Source organism: Ranitomeya imitator, chromosome 2, assembly GCF_032444005.1.
Source record: "Ranitomeya imitator isolate aRanImi1 chromosome 2, aRanImi1.pri, whole genome shotgun sequence".
In the NCBI taxonomy this organism is placed as follows: Eukaryota; Metazoa; Chordata; class Amphibia; order Anura; family Dendrobatidae; genus Ranitomeya; species Ranitomeya imitator.
The window spans coordinates 646,769,647-646,790,074 of NC_091283.1; the positions used below are offsets into that span (position 1 = coordinate 646,769,647).

The 20,428-nt window shown below is 45.8% G+C and overlaps 1 protein-coding gene across 1 annotated transcript in view; it reads left to right on the forward strand.

The window, feature by feature from the left end:
- The window catches only part of LOC138665409 (gastrula zinc finger protein XlCGF48.2-like), a 128,243-nt gene that overhangs the window by 103,914 nt on the left and 3,901 nt on the right, over positions 1–20,428 (forward strand). Inside the window, exons 8-9 of the mRNA XM_069752861.1 lie at positions 15,820–15,905; positions 19,903–19,999. Of these exons, the coding sequence (XP_069608962.1) occupies positions 15,820–15,905; positions 19,903–19,999 (183 nt within the window). The remainder of the gene's footprint in view (positions 1–15,819; positions 15,906–19,902; positions 20,000–20,428) is intronic.

Here is a 20,428-nt window from a genome sequence, read left to right on the forward strand (position 1 = left end):
GGTCAATTAGGCATTCCGGTGGTGAACGTTGCGGGAAATCCAGGGGAAATCCTAAATCCCGGTTCTTTGTCTGGTGGTCACTACCGACTCCAGCTTCCTCGGCTGGGGAGCTGTCTTCCGTCACCACATTGCCTAGGGGCGTTGGTCACCTCAAGAATCGCTCCTTCCAATCAACGTCCTGGAGATTCGGGAGATCTGGCTTTCCCCATCCGAGTTTAATCAGACAATGCAATGGCTGTGGCATATATCAACCATCAGGGGGGCACCTGCAGCAGGGCGGCAATGTGCAAGGTGGAATACATCCCCTTCTGGGCCGAGATAAACCACTCAGTCATCTCTGCAGTTCACATTCCGGGGGTGGAAAACTGGGCGGCAGACTACCTCAGCCATCAGGGCCTCGCCTCGGGAAGTGGTCACTTCATCCGGAGGTCTTCCAACAGATTTGTCATCGCTGTGGGACTCCGGACATGGATCTGATAACATCAAGACTAAACGCCAAGGTGCCAGAATTCAAAGCTCGGTCCTGGGATCCAAAAGCTGTCGGGGCAGAGGCACTGGTTCTTCCGTGGCATCAGTTTCATCTTCTATACGTGTTTCCTCCATTTACGTAAAGGCCCCTTCACATTAAGCGACGCTGCAGCGATACCGACAACGATCCGGATCGCTGCAGCGTCGCTGTTTGGTCGCTGGAGAGCTGTCACACAGACCGCTCTCCAGCGACCAACGATGTCGGTAACCAGGGTAAACATCGGGTAACTAAGCGCAGGGCCGCGCTTAGTAACCCGATGTTTACCCTGGTTACCATCCTAAAAGTAAAAAAAAACAAACAGTACATACTTACCTACAGCCGTCTGTCCTCCAGCGCTGTGCTCTGCTCTCCTCCTGTACTGTCTGTGTGAGCACAGCGGCCGGAAAGCAGAGCGGTGACGTCACCACTCTGCTTTCCGGCTGACCGACGCTCACAGCCAGTACAGGAGGAGTGCAGAGCACAGCGCTGGAGGACAGACAGCGGTAGGTAAGTATGTAGTGTTTGTTTTTTTTTACTTTTAGGATGGTAACCAGGGTAAACATCGGGTTACTAAGCGCGGCCCTGCGTTACCCGATGTTTACCCTGGTTACCAGTGAAGACATCGCTGGATCGGTGTCACACACGCCGATCCAGCGATGTCAGCAGGAGTCCAGCGACGAAATAAAGTTCTGGACTTTATTCAGCGACCAACGATCTCCCAGCAGGGGCCTGATCGTTGGTCGCTGTCACACATAACGATTTCATTAACGATATCGTTGCTACGTCACAAATAGCAACGATATCGTTAACAATATCGTTATGTGTGAAGGTACCTTTACTCCCAAGGGTCATCAGGAAGATCAAGGCGGAGGGGGTTCCAGTGATCCTGGTCGCTCCGGATTGGCCATGCCAGGCGTGGTATGCAGAGTTGGTACAACATGTTGTCGATGTCCCATGGCGATTACCGGATCATCCAGACTTACTCTCCCAGGGTCTGATTTGCCACCAGAACTCAGGGGCCCTGTGTTTAATGGTATTGCCATTGAATCCTGGGTCCTATCCAAAGTTGAGTTCTCCAAAGAGGTAGTGTCCACCATGGTCAGAGCTCGGAAGCCTGTATCGGTGCGCATCTATCACCGCACCTGGAAAAATTTTTGCATGGTGTAGAGACTGCAGTTGTCCTCCTCTTGTCTTCTCCATTCCCACCATATTGGAGTTTCTTCATTCTGGTCTGGACTCAGGTCTAGCGCCTAGTTCCCTCAAAGGCCAGTTTCCATATTAGGCTACTTTCACACTTCCGTCTTTTGTCCTCCGTCGCAATCCGTCAGCTTGGGCAAAAAACGGAATCCTGCAAATGTGCTTGCAGGATGCGTTTTTTTTACCAAAGACTTGTATTAGTGATGGATCGCGACGGATGGCCACACGTTGCGTCCGTCGTGCGACGGATCTGTCGTGTTTTGGCGGAGGCGACACACAAAAAAAAGTTCAATGTAACTTTTTTTGTGCGTCGCGTTCGCCATTTTCGACCGCGCATGCGCTGCTGAAACTCCGCCCCCTCCTCCCCGGACTGCAGAATGGGCAGCGGATGCGTTGAAAAACTGCATCCGCTGCCCACGTCGTGCAGTAATTTCACAACGTCTGTTGGTACGTTGGCCCGACGCATTGCGACGGGCCCGTACTGACGGAAGTGTAAAAGTAGCCTTATCTGTTTTGTTTCAGCGCAGGATCGCTTCCAAGCCGCAAGTGAGGACTTTCATTCAGGGGGTCTCCCATGTGTTGCCTTCCTATAGAACGCCCTTGGATGCTTGGGACCTTAACTTGGTCCTGGGTGTTCTACAGGAAGTCTCCTTCAAACCACTGTGCGACGTTTCGCTAACCCACCTTTCATGGAAGGTCGCTTTCTTTGTCGCGGTGACGTCAATCAGGCGAGTTTCAGAGCTGGCCGCTCTGTCCTGTCGAGCTACTTTTCGAATTTTCCACCAGGACAAGGTAGTTTTCAAGCCATCCCTGTCCTTCTTACCCAAGGTAGTCTCCTCTTTTCACCTTAATGAGGACATTGTCCTGTCCTTGTTTTACCGGGCACGGTACACCGGGTGGAGAGGGCTCTTCACACTCTGGATTTGGTAAGGGATCTCACGAGGTACGTCTCACGGACAGCGTTCTTCCGTAAGTCAGACGCTTTATTCATTCTTCCCGAGGGTCACAGGAAGGGACTCGCCGCTTCAAAATCCACAGTAGCCAGGTGGATACGCTCGGCTATTCAAGAGTCTTACCGTCTCAGGGGAAAGCCTATCCCAGTGAGAATTAAGGCGCACTCCACTCGGTCAGTGGGTGCTTCTTGGGCCATTCAGCACCAGGCGTCGGCAGAACAGGTTTGCAGGGCTGCGACTTGTTCCAGTCTACACAGATTCTCTAATCACTACAACATTCACGCTCAGGCTTCTGCTGATGCGGGCCTGGGCAGGCAAATCTTTCAGGCGGCGGTAGTGCATCTATAGACAGTTGGTACATGGGGTTTGATCTGTTGTGTCAGTTCCCTGTTATGAAAGGCAATTCAGTATCACAATGGACATGGAGGTCAGAGCACATACAGTGATCTGACAATAACCTAAAATAATAGAACGAGCTCTGAGACGTGGGAACTCTGCAGACCGCAATCCCTGATCCTCTCCAAACACAACTAGAGGCAGCCGTGGATTGCGCCTAAAGCTCCCTATGCAACTCGGCACAGCCTGAGAAACTAACTAGCCTGAAGATAGAAAAAATAAGCCTACCTTGCCTCAGAGAAATACCCCAAAGGAAAAGGCAGCCCCCCACATATAATGACTGTGAGTAAGATGAAAAGACAAACGTAGGGATGAAATAGATTCAGCAAAGTGAGGCCCGATATTCTAGACAGAACGAGGATAGGAAAGATAACTTTGCGGTCTACACAAAACCCTAAAGAAAACCACGCAAAGGGGCAAAAAGACCCTCCGTACCGAACTAACGGCACGGAGGTACACCCTTTGCGTCCCAGAGCTTCCAGCAAAACAAATAGACAAGCTGGACAGAAAAAATAGCAACAAATAGCAAAGAAGCACTTAGCTATGCAGAGCAGCAGGCCACAGGAATGATCCAGAGAAACACAAGTCCAACACTGGAACATTGACAGGAAGCAAGAATCAAAGCATTAGGTGGGGTTAAGTAGAGAAGCACCTAACGACCTCACCAGATCACCTGAGGAAGGAAACTCAGAAGCAGCAGTACCAGTTTCCTCCACAAACGGAAGCTCCCAGAGAGAATCAGCCGAAGTACCACTTGTGACAACAGGAGGGAGCTCTGCCACAGAATTCACAACAGTTCCCCACCCAGGGACTGCTTTGGGATATCCCATGGTCCTGTGTCCCCCAATGAGGTGAAGGGGAAACATGTATTTTTGTGTACTCACCATAAAATCCTTTTCTCTGAGCCACTCATTGGGGACACAGCACCTACCCTTTTGGCCTGACAGCTGTGCTTGTTCTTCGGTTTGACATGTTGTTCCAGTATTTGATGGTTTTGATCTCCTACTGCTTTGGCACTGAACTGGTTCAAGCTGGAGCCATTGGTAAATGTATACTATAGAGGAGGAGGAGTTAATTTTTATGTATTCACTTAGTGTCAGCCTTCTAGTAGCAGCAGCAGACACCCATGGTCCCTTGTCCCCCAATGAGTGGCTCAGAGAAAATGATTTTACTGTGAGTACACAAAAATCCATGTTTCTCTTTGCAACACCAACTGGATGCTTAGTTATGGAGAACCCCTGTGGCTAAATATGGTCACTACACCTGTAGATGAATTCCAAGAGAGGTGTAACTTCAACACCCCCAATCTATTCCAGGAGAAATTCTATACTACAAAAGTCAAATGGCTTTGCTTTCCTTCCGAGCTCTGCTGTGTGCAGTAGTTTTCTACCATATATTGTATGGCAAATTGCTTTGCAAATTGAGAGACAATTTGGAGTAATTATACAAAACATGTTTTGGTCCATTTTCTATTATTACACCTTAATGAGAAATCTGGGGCTAAAGTAACATTTTAGTGGAATAAAGATGATTTTTCATTTTCATGTCCCACTGGTACAACATTCTAGTCTCTCTCAGTCTTATGGGAGGAGGGTGTTCCTCTACAGCAGGAGGATGGACGTCTCTCTACTGTTACGGGGGTATACATTAAGGCAGTAATACCTCCCAAAATTGACAGGTCAGACGTCCGGTTGACCAGTGATAAGGGTGCTTCTGCCCAACTTATGGACATGATGTCACCTGACGTGTACAAGATGACTGTCAGTGATGTGGTAGATAAAATGTGTGACACCCATTTACAGTGCTGTGCAAATTAATTGGGACAAAGCAAATGACACATATTTTTGAATATTTAATAATAAATTGTTATAATGCACTGTTACATACTAGTTCTGAAAATTACCTTTTTCCACTGGCTAGTTGACCAAGATTATTATTATTATATATTATTATTATATTATTATATATTAAAACTGGTTTGAATCACTGACTGGTAACCAACTTACGATTTTACTTAAAAAATGCTTTGTCCCAATTAATTTGCACAGCACTGTAGAGAGCAACTGGAGGGTTCACCATGTTTTGGGGTGTGAGACAGACTCCGGGGGTGACTGTGACATTGTCATTGCCATTAGCAACCGCTAGAGCTGAGTACAATGTTTGGGTCCGACACCGTTAGAAATGGCGACCGCTGGTTCCAGGATGACCGATCGGGTGGTGACTCCCATTCAGACGGTGATGAAAGCGGAAAAGAGTGCAGTAAAGCTGAATCGGGTACAAGTGGCAAGTCTTCGTCCTGTTGCCGGAGACGTAAAAGAGGCAAAGGAGCTGAACAAATTGCACCCTCTGTGAAGATTGATAAGGAGGAGAATTCGACCGCTGTCACCCGACAACTAGAGAAGGTCTGTCAACAGCAGGTGTCAAATATGGAAGCCGCCAACTCCGCACAGTTGGATCAGGTGCGTCACCTGGAGTCTGAGCTCTCAGTAGTCAAGGCTCAGCTCGGAGAGAAGGAAGCCCAGGAGGTCCAGGATCTCGCCAATGAATTGTCTCATGAGAAGCAAAAGGTGACAGATTTACAGGCTGAGTTAAGGCATCTGAGAGACCAGAAATATGAGGAAAACAGGTTTGGAGTCTAGGAACAAGAACAGTGATGTTTTATAGATGACTATACTACAGGGACTATAAAAGAGCATGTCGAACAAGAAAAGGCCCTGAGACAAGCGGCTGAGCTCAGGGTACATGAGCTGGAGAAGGAAGTCTCTGAGCTCAGAGGACACCTGTCAACGTGGCAAACTGTGACCAAGGCCCTAAGGGAAGATATGGAAGGGCTCATAAAAGCATTAAGAGGCTCTCTACAAGAGAAAGAGGTGGTGGTCGCAGACTTACTGCGGCAGTGCCAGAGTGGTAACGATGCGGAGCTGCCAATGCCCATCTTGGCGAAGGTTCGTGCAGAAGATAAGGCAGAGGAAGAGTTTGAGCTAAGAGCTGACAAGACAGTCACCCGGTCGTGGCAGGTGTCTTGATGGAAAGGTCCATGGCAAAGTAGGAGCCGTCCGTCCATGAAGAGAATGAGGCTCCGCTCTTCAAGTCCGTGATAGATGTACCCGAAGACGTGCGAGAAGCATGTGTGCATGAGACATTTAAAAAGGCAATAGAAGCATGTAGTGTGAACTGGGCACCAGAGACTAAACAGCTGGTGATACTGTCGACTAGGGAAGTCACAGTGAAGCGGGTGGCTATCCTGAAGGATTTGCACCTACAATGTCTCCGCATGAAACAGATGATCCTGTTGAGGAATAAGGAAGCCGCTGGATGTTTGGAGCATGCCAGGCAAACTCAAAGTCGGCTGGGCTTTGTGGAAGACATCGTTCAAATACCCAGAAATCTGGTGGGGAAAGTTGTTGGAAGATTTGGAAAAGTGATGCAAGACCTGGTGAATAGATCCGGTGTGGCGAGAGTCAGGATTCAAGATGATGGTGAAGTCCAGGTAGCTGGTGAAGATGGGATGATTCGTAATTGGCTCAGTAGAAATCCTTAGGAACATTCGAATGCTTCTTGAATACCGGGTGACATATCTGAAGGAGATAGAGCAGCTAAGACTGGACCGTCTGCAGATTAATAAACAGCTGCAGAATATAAGATGACAACTACTTTCAATCCGGGGTAAAGAAAAGATACCATAAAGAATAGAACAGTTCAAAGTAGTGACTCCTCTGTTGGCTCAGGGCTGAGTGACCCAGGCGGGAGACCCGGTAGCATACATAGTAACGAAGAGTCAGACTCAGATCAGTCACTAGGCTCGAATGGACGGTGGACTCATGACCGCAACAACAGTGCAAGGCGGCCATGGAAAGAAAGGCCACTTGAAGGGGTACACTTGGAAAGTGGGTTGACTAAAAAGGGTCTGGTGACACAGACAGATGATGACTCAGAGGTTAAAGCCCAAGGCCGACAAACTGACCACTGGGGTCGGGGGAGGCCTAACAAAGGTGTGATCCAATGACGCCCAAAACCGACTGAGACAGTCCTCTCAACTTGTAGGGTAAGTTGACTTGGGTACCGGGTCTCGAGGCCCCTGGTTTATGTCAAGTGTTCAACCCCGCAAGTTTGAACAGAGGGAGAGAGTATGTGAAACAGTAACTTGTGTTACAGCCAGGGGGAGCTGTATGTGCTCCTCAGGATACTCATGGAGGCGTATCTGTAGTGGTGATAATGAAACAGTGTCCAGCATGATTGTAAATGGCCGGTATGTGTCGCAGAGGGAGTCTGCGCTGTAAGCCAGTAATGTTGTTCTGGGACCTGTAGTCCCACAAGTATTTGCATAGTTTAAAATGGAGGCTTGCAGGGTTAGTTGGACACCTGCACCCTATGGGGATGGTTACAGCTACATAATACGACCAGGGTTTGGTCAGATGGTTCAGAGTGCATGGACCTGAATGTTCAGAGTATGAGGTCCTGTGAATGGCCTGTGTGTTGGAATGTCCTGGAGTGGACTGGATTCCTGGAAGCACATGGTGAGGCCATGGACTGTTGGCTTGTGTGTTGGAAATGCCTGGGACTGGACGTCCTGAATAATGCATGGAGAGGCCATATCTGCACAGCCTGTGATGGCTACTGTGTTGGGGAAGCTACAGTTCCGTCTGCGGGTCTGGACTATCTGAAGTGCACTGGTCACAAGATCGGTGATCCCAGTTCGGCAGCTTCCCTGGGAACCAGGAGTCAGTGTGTGGAGCAGGAGTTCCTGTAAGGTAACTCCAGATTAAGGGGGTTACGGGCAGAGAAGTATTTGCCATTGGAACAGACTGTCGGTGGTTTATGTGTTTCGTTGATGTACATAATGAACTGTTTTTGACGTGGTTTATGAGTCTAAATAAACCGGAATAGACTGTTTTTGTGAGAAACCATGCCTGAGTGTTTTAATCGCGTTGCCAAGCGTGTGTCCCCCAACGCACTCAGGGAGCGCTATCTCACAGTTGTTCTTTTTGGGCAGGAAGAATTAATCTGCTTAAACAAAAATCTGGGGAAATGGCTGTGGGAACGATAAAAGGGCGATGGTGTATTGGGTACAAGGAGTTACTGCTCTACTGATATGGTTGTGTAAGACTCATCACTTTGAGCGTTTGAGGCGCTGTTGTTGAAAGTTTTGGGGTTAGCGGGTAACCTGCGCTGCCGGCATAGTATCACTAAAGGCAGGTCCGTATTTGCCACTAGGCACGCGAGGGCACATGCCTAGGGCGGCGACATTGCGGGGGGCGGCACCTGAGCAAGGTGTGTTTTTTTTATTATAAGTCCCGGCCCGGGTCAAAAACGCGCCCGACGGCCCCGCCACCCCCCCCCCCGCCTCCGAGTCCCCCCCCCCCCGCCTCCGAGTCCCCCCAAGCCCCCACCTCCGAGTCCCCCCACCTCCAAGTCTTCGAGTCCCACCCACCCTCCCTGAAGACTATACTCACCTGCTCCAGCGATGCCTGGTCTCAGCGTCTGTAGCGCGTCCTGAGTGAGCGGTCACGTGGCACCGCTAATTAAGGTCATGAATATGCGCATATTCATGACCTTAATTAGCGGTACCACATGACCGCTCACTCAGTCAGGACGAAGGCGCTGCGGCGCCGCGGGACAGAGCCGGAGCAGGCCTGGAGGGATGTCAGCGCGGCGTGTGGGACAGACAGGCAGCTGACAGGTGAGTATGACTGAGGGACGGGGGGCGGGGGGAGGATGGGAAGCAAGATGGCCCGGGAGAAGGAGCGGGGAGGGGGTGGAGAGATGAGCCATGCATAGGGGGGGGGGGGGTAAAGAGCGCCATCAACCATGCATATGGAGGGGGGGGGGAATTATGAGCGCCATCAGCCATGCATAGGGAGGGGGGGGGAATTATGAGCGCCATCAGCCATGCATAGGGAGGGGGGGGGAATTATGAGCGCCATCAGCCATGCATAGGGAGGGGGGGGGAATTATGAGCGCCATCAGCCATGCATAGGGAGGGGGGGGGATTTTGAGCGCCATCAGCCATGCATAGGGAGGGGGGGGGAATTATGAGCGCCATCAGCCATGCATAGGGAGGGGGAATTATAAGCGCCATCAGCCATGCATAGGGAGGGGAGGGAGGGGGGGGAATTATGAGCGCCATCAGCCATGCATAGGGAGGGGGGGGGAATTATGAGCGCCATCAGCCATGCATAGGGAGGGGGGGGGGAATTATGAGCCATGCATACAGGAGGAGGGGAGGGGGATATGAGCCATGGCCATTATACAATATGGAGCATCATGTGGGGTCATTATACAGTATGGAGCATCATGTGCGGTCATTATACAGTATTGAGCATCATGTGGGGCCATTATACAGTATGGAGCATCATGTGCGGTCATTATACAGTATGGAGCATCATGTGTGGCCATTATACAGTATGGAGCATCATGTGCGGCCATTATACAGTATGGAGCATCATGTGCGGTCATTATACAGTATTGAGCATCATGTGCGGCCATTATACAGTATGGAGCATCATGTGTGGTCATTATACAGTATTGAGCATCATGTGCGGTCATTATACAGTATGGAGCGTCATGTGCGGTCATTATACAGTATGGAGCATCATGTGCGGCCATTATACAGTATGGAGCACCATGTGGGGTCATTATACAGTATGGAGCATCATGTGCGGTCATTATACAGTATTGAGCATCATGTGCGGCCTTTATACAGTATGGAGCATCATGTGTGGTCATTATACAGTATTGAGCATCATGTGCGGTCATTATACAGTATGGAGCATCATGTGTGGCCATTATACAGTATGGAGCATCATGTGCGGTCATTATACAGTATTGAGCATCATGTGCGGCCATTATACAGTATGGAGCATCATGTGTGGTCATTATACAGTATTGAGCATCATGTGCGGTCATTATACAGTATGGAGCATCATGTGTGGCCATTATACAGTATGGATCATCATGTGTGGCCATTATACAGTATTGAGCATCATGTGGGGCCATTATAAAGTATGGAGCATCATGTATGGCCATTATACAGTATGGAGCATCATGTGCGGTCATTATACAGTATTGAGCATCATGTGAGGTCATTATACAGTATTGAGCATCATGTGTGGCCATTATACAGTATTGAGCATCATGTGTGGTCATTATACAGTATTGAGCATCATGTGAGGTTATTATACAGTATGGAGCATCATGTAGGGCCATTATACAGTATGTGGAGCACTGCGTAGCCATTATACAGTATGGAGCACTGCGTGGCCATATTTTTTTGGTTTTATTGTATATGAAACAGTGTGATCAGCAGTGCTGAATGGGTGTGGTTGGGACTTGGATATGGGTGTGATTAGTTGTGAAATGGGTGTGGTCAGAGGCGTGGCCCAAAATTTGCCGTGGCGCACTACGTGCGCCGCAACCTTTACACCTTTTTCCCTTCTTCAAAAGTTGGGGGGTATGGTACCGCATTTCCCAGATCACAGCAAGTACCACAAATCCCATAGGGAATGAATGAAACCAAACGCAGTGTTGCCGTAAGGGATCCGTTACGCGGCAGATGCAGAAAAACTGCCCCGATCTGCTGCAAAAGGCGACTTTCACATCAGCGATTCTTGCCAAAGTCACTGCGAATAGTGTCATACTCACCAATGGGGGAGGCAGCACTAAAAGTGCCTAGGGCAGCAGAAACTCTAAATACGGCCCTTACTAAAGGAGTCAAATTAAATGGAGAGTACAAAGCAGTTTAATCTCAAGGCTTTTTCAAAGTATTCTTAGTTCTTCTTCACGAGAACAATAGAAAAGTTACGAAGCTACTTTATTCCTGAATAAATTGTATTCCTCCCGGCAGCCTCCAGCTTTCAGTCATGGAGGTGCGGCTTCAGTTATCACTCAGTATCTAGTGAACAGCGGCTGTAACCACAGAGTGCCAAGTATTTTTACATCGCAGCTGACGGATTTGGTTATCCTACATGTGCACCACCAGAATACCAGAAGTGCCATGTTTTCCTAATTACTTCAGTACCGTACATGTGCACTCTGAATAATATCTTCTTCTACCTGCTCGTACAACAATGAACAGACCACCAATATCCTCTCACAATCTAATCTCTCGACTGATTTCCTGCTATTTCAACCGAAGGAAGCACGGGGGCGTGAATTAGAAAGAGATTCCAGGCATCTAGTTAACTTGGAACTTCATTGCGCCATGCTCACAGAATATCTGAAGGTCCAACGCATCCCCAGGGGTCTCAGGGTCTCACAACGACCTACTATCCTCAACGACCAACCGGAATTTTGCAAAATATTTGAATACATTACAATAAGTGTAATCCGATAGAAAATATAGAATGCACTCACCGATCCCGATAAAAGGAATCCTTTATTTGGACGTCTGTAGCCTCATACCGGGAGAACGTGAACAAAGACGGACGACAGCCGTTTCGTGCTGATTAGGACCCGTGGAAAGGATAAAATCAAAGGATTGATTTTATCGGGATCGGTGCGTGCATTCCATATTTTCAGAGTCGACTTTGTATTTGGCTACAGGATTTTGCACCCGAGTATCCTGAACTTTTGGGGCGTTATTAGCATCAGCAGATGAGCACGGCTTAGGGCAGGAAGGTCACAGATTTGCAGTGGTGCGGATGAGTTGCCATTCTTCTAATTACAATAAGTGTTCATTTGATTTGATGACACTAACTATGGAGCATCTCCAGAAGTTGATTATTGCCACCAAAGAACGAGTTAGTAACATCGAAACTCAATTTGACTCCTCCAGAACACCAGATGAGCTGACTCCCTTCAAAAATATGATTAAGAACAACATTGGTCAACATCGTAAAGACACAGAGGAAAAGAAAAGGATTAAAGGGACTCTGTCACCTGAATTTGGCGGGCTCTGTTTACGGTCTGATAGGCGGTGTTTCCTCATCTGTCATGCACCCCTTCCTTTCCCGCTGGCCGCAATATTGTCTTGAATTTGATTAGGTTTCCTCCGTAGTACACGCGTGCGCAATGCAATCGGAGGAAACCTAATCAAATTCAAGACAATATTGCGGCCAGCGGGAAAGGAATGGGCGCATGAAAGAAGAGGAAACACCGCCCACCGGACCGTAAACAGAGCCCGCCAAAATCAGGTGACAGAGTCCCTTTAAGTTCCAGCTGGACGCCAGCGACTATCTCCTTGATCACGTCTACAAATGGCGAGAGAACTACGGCTATCAGCAGGATTCCTTCCGGCAACCACATTCATCCAAGGACTGCTCAGCATCCGGTTTGGAGGAAACACCATGTCTTCATCTAATTTTTTCGGTCTTCGCAGGAAAGTCTGCGCAGGAAGACTTTACGCCGATAAAGATGAGACGTGGAGGTCAGTACTACAGGGGTACAAGAATCGATGAGTCACACGCTCCCAGTGTACTCCATCCATCGTAGTTAATATTTCCGCAAAATCCCTGGGTATAGCCCAGATTGACTTACTTCTTTCTGTTCCATATAGCTTGTTTGGACTAGACATGGATTTACAGCATTTTTTTTTAGATCTATGGACCTTAAAACTTTTTTTGCAGGATCTCCACCAGCCTTACCAACTAATGTAACATCATCACCATGCATAACTGCTAGAGAATTAGGTCTAAGAGGTACTAGTAGTTTCCGTCCTCCTCGGAGCAGTGCAGCGCTAGAAACATCATTGATTTTGTCAATAGGGACTACCATTGCTTAAGAGCTGACTCTGAACAGGGACTACTACGTTTTCAAAATAACGTATCATCATTGGATAGACAGGCGTTAAGATCTCTGCTCGACAAAAGGGACATTTTTATTATTATTACTATTATTATTATTTATTTATATAGCACCATTGAATCCATGGTGCTGTACATGAAAAGGGGTTACATACAAGTTACAGATATCACTTATAGTAAACAAACTAACAATGACAGACTGATTCAGAGGGGCGAGGACCCTGCCCTTGCGGGCTTATATTCTGCAGGCTTATGGGGAAGGAGACAGTAGGTTGACGGTTGCAGGAGCTCCGGTGTTGGTGAGGCGGTAGCTTCGGTACTGATGAGGAGGCAGCGGGGTCAGTGCAGGCTGTAGGCTTTCCTGAAGAGATGGGTTTTCAGGTTCCGTCTGAAGGATCCGAATGTGGTTGATAGTCGGACGTGTTGGGGCAAAGAATTCCAGAGGATGGGGGATATTCGGGAGAAGTCTTGGAAGCGGTTGGATGAGGAGTGAATAAGTGTGGAGGAGAGAAGGAGGTCTTGGGAGGACCGGAGATCACGTGAGGGAAGATATCGGGAGATTAGTTCAGAGATATATGGAGGAGACAGGCTGTGGATGGCTTTGTAGATCACTATTAGTAATTTGAACTGGATACGCTAAGGGAATGGGAGCCAGTGAAGAGATTTGCAGAGGTGGGAAGAAGAGGAGTATTGAGGAGAGAGATGAATTAGTCGGGCAGCAGAGTTAAGGATGGACTGGAGAGGTGCAAGGGTGTTAGCAGGGAGGCCGCAGAAAAGGATGTTGCAGTAGTCAAGGTGGGAGATGATGAGGGCATGCACAAGCATTTTAGTAGATTGACTGTTAAGGAAAGGACGGTTTCTGGAGATATTTTTGAGCTGGAGGCGACAGAAGGTGGAAAGAGCTTGGATGTGTGGTTTGAAGGACAGGGCAGAGTCGAAGGTTACTCCGAGGCAGAGGACTTCCGGTACAGGGGAAAGCATGATGTCATTGATTGCGATAGATAGGTCAGGTAAGGAAGATCTATGGGATGGAGGAAAGATGATGAGTTCAGATTTGTCCACATTCAGTTTGAGGAAGCGAGAGGAGAAGGAGGATATGGCTGATAGGCACTCTGGGATTCTGGACAGCAGAGCGGTGACGTCTGGGCCAGAGAGGTAGATCTGAGTGTCATCAGCATAGAGGTGGTACTGGAATCCATGGGACTTTATGAGTTGTCCCAAGCCAAGTGTATAGATTGAGAAGAGTAGGGGTCCTAGAACAGAGCCTTGGGGGACTCCAACAGAGAAAGGGTGGGATGAGGAGGTAGTGTGGGAGTGGGAGACGCTGAATGACATTATAATAAAACCAGCAAATAAGAGCAGTGACATTGTGGTAATGGAAAAAACTTATCGGCTGTCAGTCAGTGCCAAGGTGTGGTCTCAGCCACTGCTCACTATGTACTGAGCAGTGACTGAAGCGCGCCGGCCACACCTCTATGACTGAAAGCCGGAAGCTTCCTGTAGGAATCAAGTTAATTTCCTTTCATTAGCTGGACTTTCAGTGCAGCAGCCGCATGGCTTTCAAACGCTATTACACTGCAGATTAACCCCATAACTGCAGGTAATAGCATTTGGGAACAGGACAGGTTCCCTTTAAGGTTAACTGTAAAGAAGAATAGTGTTGGTTCTGGTATTTTATTAAAAATATGTGTATAAATGTATATAGAGTGTTGTAAAGACCCATAATAACAATCCTCTACTGAGTAGCACTTCGTATTAGTAACTTTTTTACATGTAGCAGTGCCCAATACTAACCCCTTCTCTGTTGTGCAAGGTACACAAAACGCTGTGAGGCTCATCTTGTGCACTTTAGTTTACTACTTTTCACTGATAAAAATGTTCATTGGGCATCTTCCTTTTAGAGTCTGTTTTTGGGGCTCGGCTCGATTGACTTTCTTTCCCTATATGCAAATATGAAGAGATCTGTTATTGAAACCAAGCCAGGCTTTCTATTTTTCTTTGGATGCTAAATTAAGAACTGGAAACCATTGAGTGTGACAGTGGCATTTTTTCTGTATTTCTTTGTATCTGACCCAGAGCAGGCCTCTGCATTTGAGCTTTTGCACTTTAACTTTCTCCATGTTTTGGTCGGTTTGTCTCACTTCTTTGTGTGTTCATTTGCAGATAAGGCACCTGGGTTGCTCAGACCTAGATGAGCAGCAAGTCTATACTTTTACTGTGGTTTTAGGTGAAATGATAGGTACACTTTACTAAAACATAATACAATAATAGAAAAAAATAAATGATAGAGCGGCAATCCTATCAACCAGCTGAAAAAGATAACACTTTTTTTTAAACTGCATTGTATATGGTATGTAAAAAAAATCCCATTCCCCCATTCAAATTAATAAAACAAACCAAAATTTACATATTTGAAGAACACTGTTTGCATGATCTAATGTAGTATGTTATCTTAGAACACAGGTAATATGTCAGCAGGTGTTTGCTATGTAATCCGATAGCATCATAGTGTGCATCATAATGTAGAGGCTGAGAGCCAAATTTGACACTTATTAGGCTTTGTTTTGCTATTTCATAAAATCAGTGTTTTATTAGAGGGAGATTATCACTAGAGGACTAGGTGTCTTGTGCCTCCTAGTCCAACCACACCACCACCACCACGGATTAGCAGCTTTCTGTCAATAATACAATTTACACATGAAGCTGCGAATCAGCAGCGAGGGCAGGGTTATACACAGAAAGCAGCCAATCAGTGGTGTGGGCGGGGTTATGCACAGCTCAACATTTCAAGCTCTGCTAGATCTGCAGCAGAGACAACTGTGATTTTATTACAGCTACTGGAATCGGGGTCTCTGTCCCTACACCATACTACTGTCAGATTACATAGCAAAAACATGCTGACAGTTTCCCTTTGAAGAATGCACAGAAGTATAAAAATAATCAAAACAATTTTGGAAATTGTATTAAATTCTTATATATAAAAGATGATTTATAAATTTAATTGTTTGCTTCTTCTGTTGTACAGATGGTTCAAGGAACAAATTACAGAAGCCACCTCTTAGATTTATTGAAGATGAGGAAAGTGATGACTCTGAAACAGAGGAAGACGAGGTACTAAGTGGTTCCATTGCGTTTTGGGTTGGCTATGTTAGGTTGAACTTTAAATAAAAGCTCACCGACACAAAAAGAGGACTTACAAATCCTCCAAAAAATTCAAAAAAGTCACAGAAAAAAGCAGAGATGTTTTACCTGCTGAAGCCTCCAACTAAATGCACCAGCAGGGCGCAGCGGACCTGATAAATGATGGCAAACACACAGGTGCAAAAAATACCGATGAAACAACCACTTTCAATCCAGTGTTGGCTGTTTGGCATTAGTGCACAAAAAGATAAGAGATACTAGTCTGTATATGGCATAATTCACACACGCAATGCAAGGCATCTGGTTTGCAACCTATTAATAACGCACATACAGGCGGGCTGCCCAGTGCTACAAAATGCATGCTGTGTGAACAGAGGCCAATAGTTTACAGAGCCATCATGGTCCGACTGCGCCCTGCAAGATAAAGTGCAAAAAGAAAACCACATATCAATGTATGTATGTAAGGTATTAGTTTATATTGGGGCCTCAATACGTAAGCTGGCAACCCACGTCACGGGTCCTTACAATTTGCCAGTCCTAAATTTAGTTGGAGGCTTCAGCAGGTAAAACATCTCTGCTTTTTTCTGTGACTAGTTTGAACTTTAGTAGTTTCAAGTTGCTATTAGCATAAATAATCGGCCCCATAGTGTGTATACTTCCTTTAAATCTTGCTGAAGTAGGTGTCAATCCATATTCATTAAGAGGCATACACAACTTAAAGCATTGGCGCCTCTTCCAAGTGGCATGCACCTCCTTGCACCGTGCCACAAATTCTACTCCAGTCAGTCGTACACAATGGTTACTGTGCAAAGTAGTTACTGACTTTTCAATAAACTTTGACATATCCAATGGCCAATGCAATGGTTAACAATTGTGCTTAACACTTTATTTACCCAAAGTGAAATTTACACCCTGAAAAGTTGCTCCAAGGTGTCTCCTTCCTAACGCGCTATCTACAGACTGTCACGTGTATTCCATCTGTAGCTTCAGAGATGCTATGAAGAACCCCACCTCACAGCCTCCCCTGATGTCACTAATACGTCTGGGGTCACACGTTATGGTCTCTCCACTTTCACCATTGTGACGTTCCACACCCCGTTGGGATATGTAATGTCAGCCTGGCATAGGTTTACACAGACACCTCCTGTCTACATGGGCACAGGGAGACATGGGAAATAAGAGATGTGGTCCACACAAATACCGGTGTGGCACAACATTCTCTCACAACCCTGACAGACTGAGAGATCCCTTTCAGTAGCACCAGTAAAACGGAGCGCTGCCAGCCCGGTAGGACTGTCACCAGTTCCTCATTAGATATAAGCCCCTTCCATTAACAGGATTATATCTGTTCAGAAACCAGGCTCAGTAGGTATCATGTGATGTTAAACTGAGAACATGAACGTGTAGATTGATGGATCGAGATAAAAGAGCAGCCCAAGGTTAAATTGGATATTCAATTGCTTTAAGGGCACACTACACAATGGATATACATATATGATGGTCAAATATACAAATACAGTTGGCAGTACATTAATCATAAGCGGATGATACAAACGTCAGTTACCAGTTTGATCCCACACACATGGGAGGTGTGGGGTACCAGCATTTTACGGTTGCTTCCAACACGATATTTAGGGCATGACCTCCCTTAGAAGTGAACACGGGCTGGCTGCAGTCTCGCACAAGCAATTAACCACTTAGTCGGTCACTTCCTAGTTTCCCTCCCCTTGGGTCTGGTCGTTGAAACTCAAAAACCTATGATGGATGATAACTTCTCAACAGAAGGTCATAGGGAGGTGGCTTTGGCGCCATCGGATCCAGCTGGGCCCCTGTTACCCTTTGAGACCTTTGCTACCTGGCTTCTCCTAGCCATTCTAAGTATCTCCATATCAGTGTGCTAGAATGCGTCGAGACCCCAGCGGATGTTCATCCCATTCCTGAGATCTTCAAAATTTAACCGGTATACGGCTAGGGCAATAACTTCATAACTCCTTATGAAATTACAGCTCCCATCCATCTGGAGGGGTAGTTTTTGAAGCAGTTAAGCAACTTGGGATCCCAGCAGGGTTTCATTCTGCCAGATGGCTTTGGTCCCAACTAGGCTTTGGTCCCAACTAGGGTTTTGTGTGAGTTTTTCCACTTGGAGCTTTTGAAGCTGGACCACGTGGTAAGCCAGGTGTCCTGTCTCAGCTTCACATGTTGAAGGAGATCTATAGTTTCAGACCGGATATGATAGTTGATTGGCATGAAATTATATCCCAATATTCTTCACAGATGCCGACATAGATTGGTGGAATTGTTGTGTTTTCCCTTTCCTAGCCAAAGAAATGGATAAAATTAGCCAATAAATTATGTGCCCCTTTATTAGCACAAAATGGTGTCAATAACCAAAGCAATTGGTCCTGCAGAGACAGCGCATGATTACGCAGCTGTCAATGGAAAAATGAAAATTTATAGCTCTTGGAATCAGTTGATGAATTGCAGAGTCCTGAAGGCTCAAAATTGGCAGACTATATAAGGAATATTGAAACTTCTGAATTTGACTGCGTGGCCAAGAAAGATTATATATTTTTTTGGACTATAGGAAGCACCCAAGTTTAAACAAAAAAAAAAAAAATTGAAAAAAAAAATGTCATAATTAAGATTCCATGATGATCAAATAGGAATAGGGACTTGGCAGAAAAAATGCTGCATAAAATGCTCAGGTTTTTACTTGCAGTTTTCCCCCGTTCAATTGAATGCGTGAAAAACATTGCTAAACTGTTGAAAGAAAAAAAAATAGATTTTTCAAATTTGCAAGGAAAAAATAAGCATGTGCTTGAGATTTCAGAAATCTGGTGCTGTAAAAAAGAATGCATTGTGTGAATAAGCCCTAAATAACATTAGAAAAACAGTCAGTTTTGCATTTCAATTTGCAATGCATGAATGGAGGTTTAAAAAGGAAGTTTAGGGGTCAATGTAAATACTCAAACACTATTTGTTGTCTCCTCTACTGCTATACGTCTAGATGATTAGGTAACACCTCATCAAAGATTGTATAGAGGTCTTTCACATGCTAGCTATATTCCCTGTATGGCATGTGGAAGAACATGCTGGGGTCAGATGAGACCAAAGTATAACTTTTGAGGCAAAATACAAAACGCTATGTGTAGCGGAAAATGAACCTTGCACATCATCTTAAAAACACCATTCCAACCATCAATCATAGTGGTGACATTATGATGCTGTGAAGACGCTTTTCTTCAGAAGTGCCAGGGAAGCTGCTCAGAGTTGATGGGAAGATGGAAAGAGCTAAACACAGGGCAATCCTGCAGGATAACCTGTTACTTGAGACTGGGGAGTAGATTCAACTTCCAGCAGGACAACGATCCTAAACATACTGTCAGAGCTACAATGCAATGATTTAGATCAAAGCATATTCATGTGTTTCAATGGCAAAACTATCAGAGATCTACATTAAAAGAGTTGCAGCAGTAATTGTAGCAAAATGTGGTCCTACAAAGTATTGACTCGGGGGCTGAATACAAATGCACATAACAATCTTCAGATTTTTACTTTTAAAATAATTAGAAAATCATGTATCATTTCTTCTACACTTCACAAATACTTGCTACTTTGTGTTGGTATATCACATAACATCACAATAAAAAAAATTCAAGTTTGTGGGTTTAACATGGAAAAATATGGAAACGTTCACAGGGTATGAATACTTTTTCAAAGCACTGTATACAATATCTCATAAATGAATACATTAACTTACATGTATATTCCATATTTACTGTAGGTAGAATGAATGCCTGGCTCGCGGCAGTGTGTTTTGATGATGACGTTGTTGTTATGTTTTTTAAGTAATAATTTTTTTTACCGTAATGACGTTGTACCATAAAATGTTGCAGTTCCATTGTAATTTCTTATCAAAAGAGGATAAGATCTTCCATCATGATCATGCTTATCCTGTGTCTCCTAGGACAATGATGTTAGTGGTCTGAAAATTATTAATTCTGAAGAAATTAAATCCTGCATCAAAACTAAGAAAGAAGAGGTTGCATCAAACATCAGTTCAGGTGTGTGGTAAATTTTGCTTCGTTTTCCTGCTTCATCATCTAGTATGGACAATCTCTGATTGTCTACTTTATTGCTAAAGGCAGCCTCATGGAGTCCAGCAGAATGGGAGATAGTCTTTAGTGGCTTTCTGCCCTGTCTTATAAATGGAGGTCCAAGGAGACAGAATCCTCTTACCTAAAAAGTCTCAAGGATAGGGCTTGTCCACTGTCGAGGACCACTTTTTAAAGTGCTCTAGGGTGGCACCTTCTTGCGTGGTATCTCTGACGCCCTCTACCATATGATAAGCAGCACTTTGTACAAGGTACATGGAATGGAACCAAGGTAAGGAGCCGTAAAAAGAGTGCATGACAGAAAACACCTCATCAAGATATTATAAAGGTAACTTATGGAGGAACGGCAAGGGCAAGTGGTTGGAAAACTATCCGGTG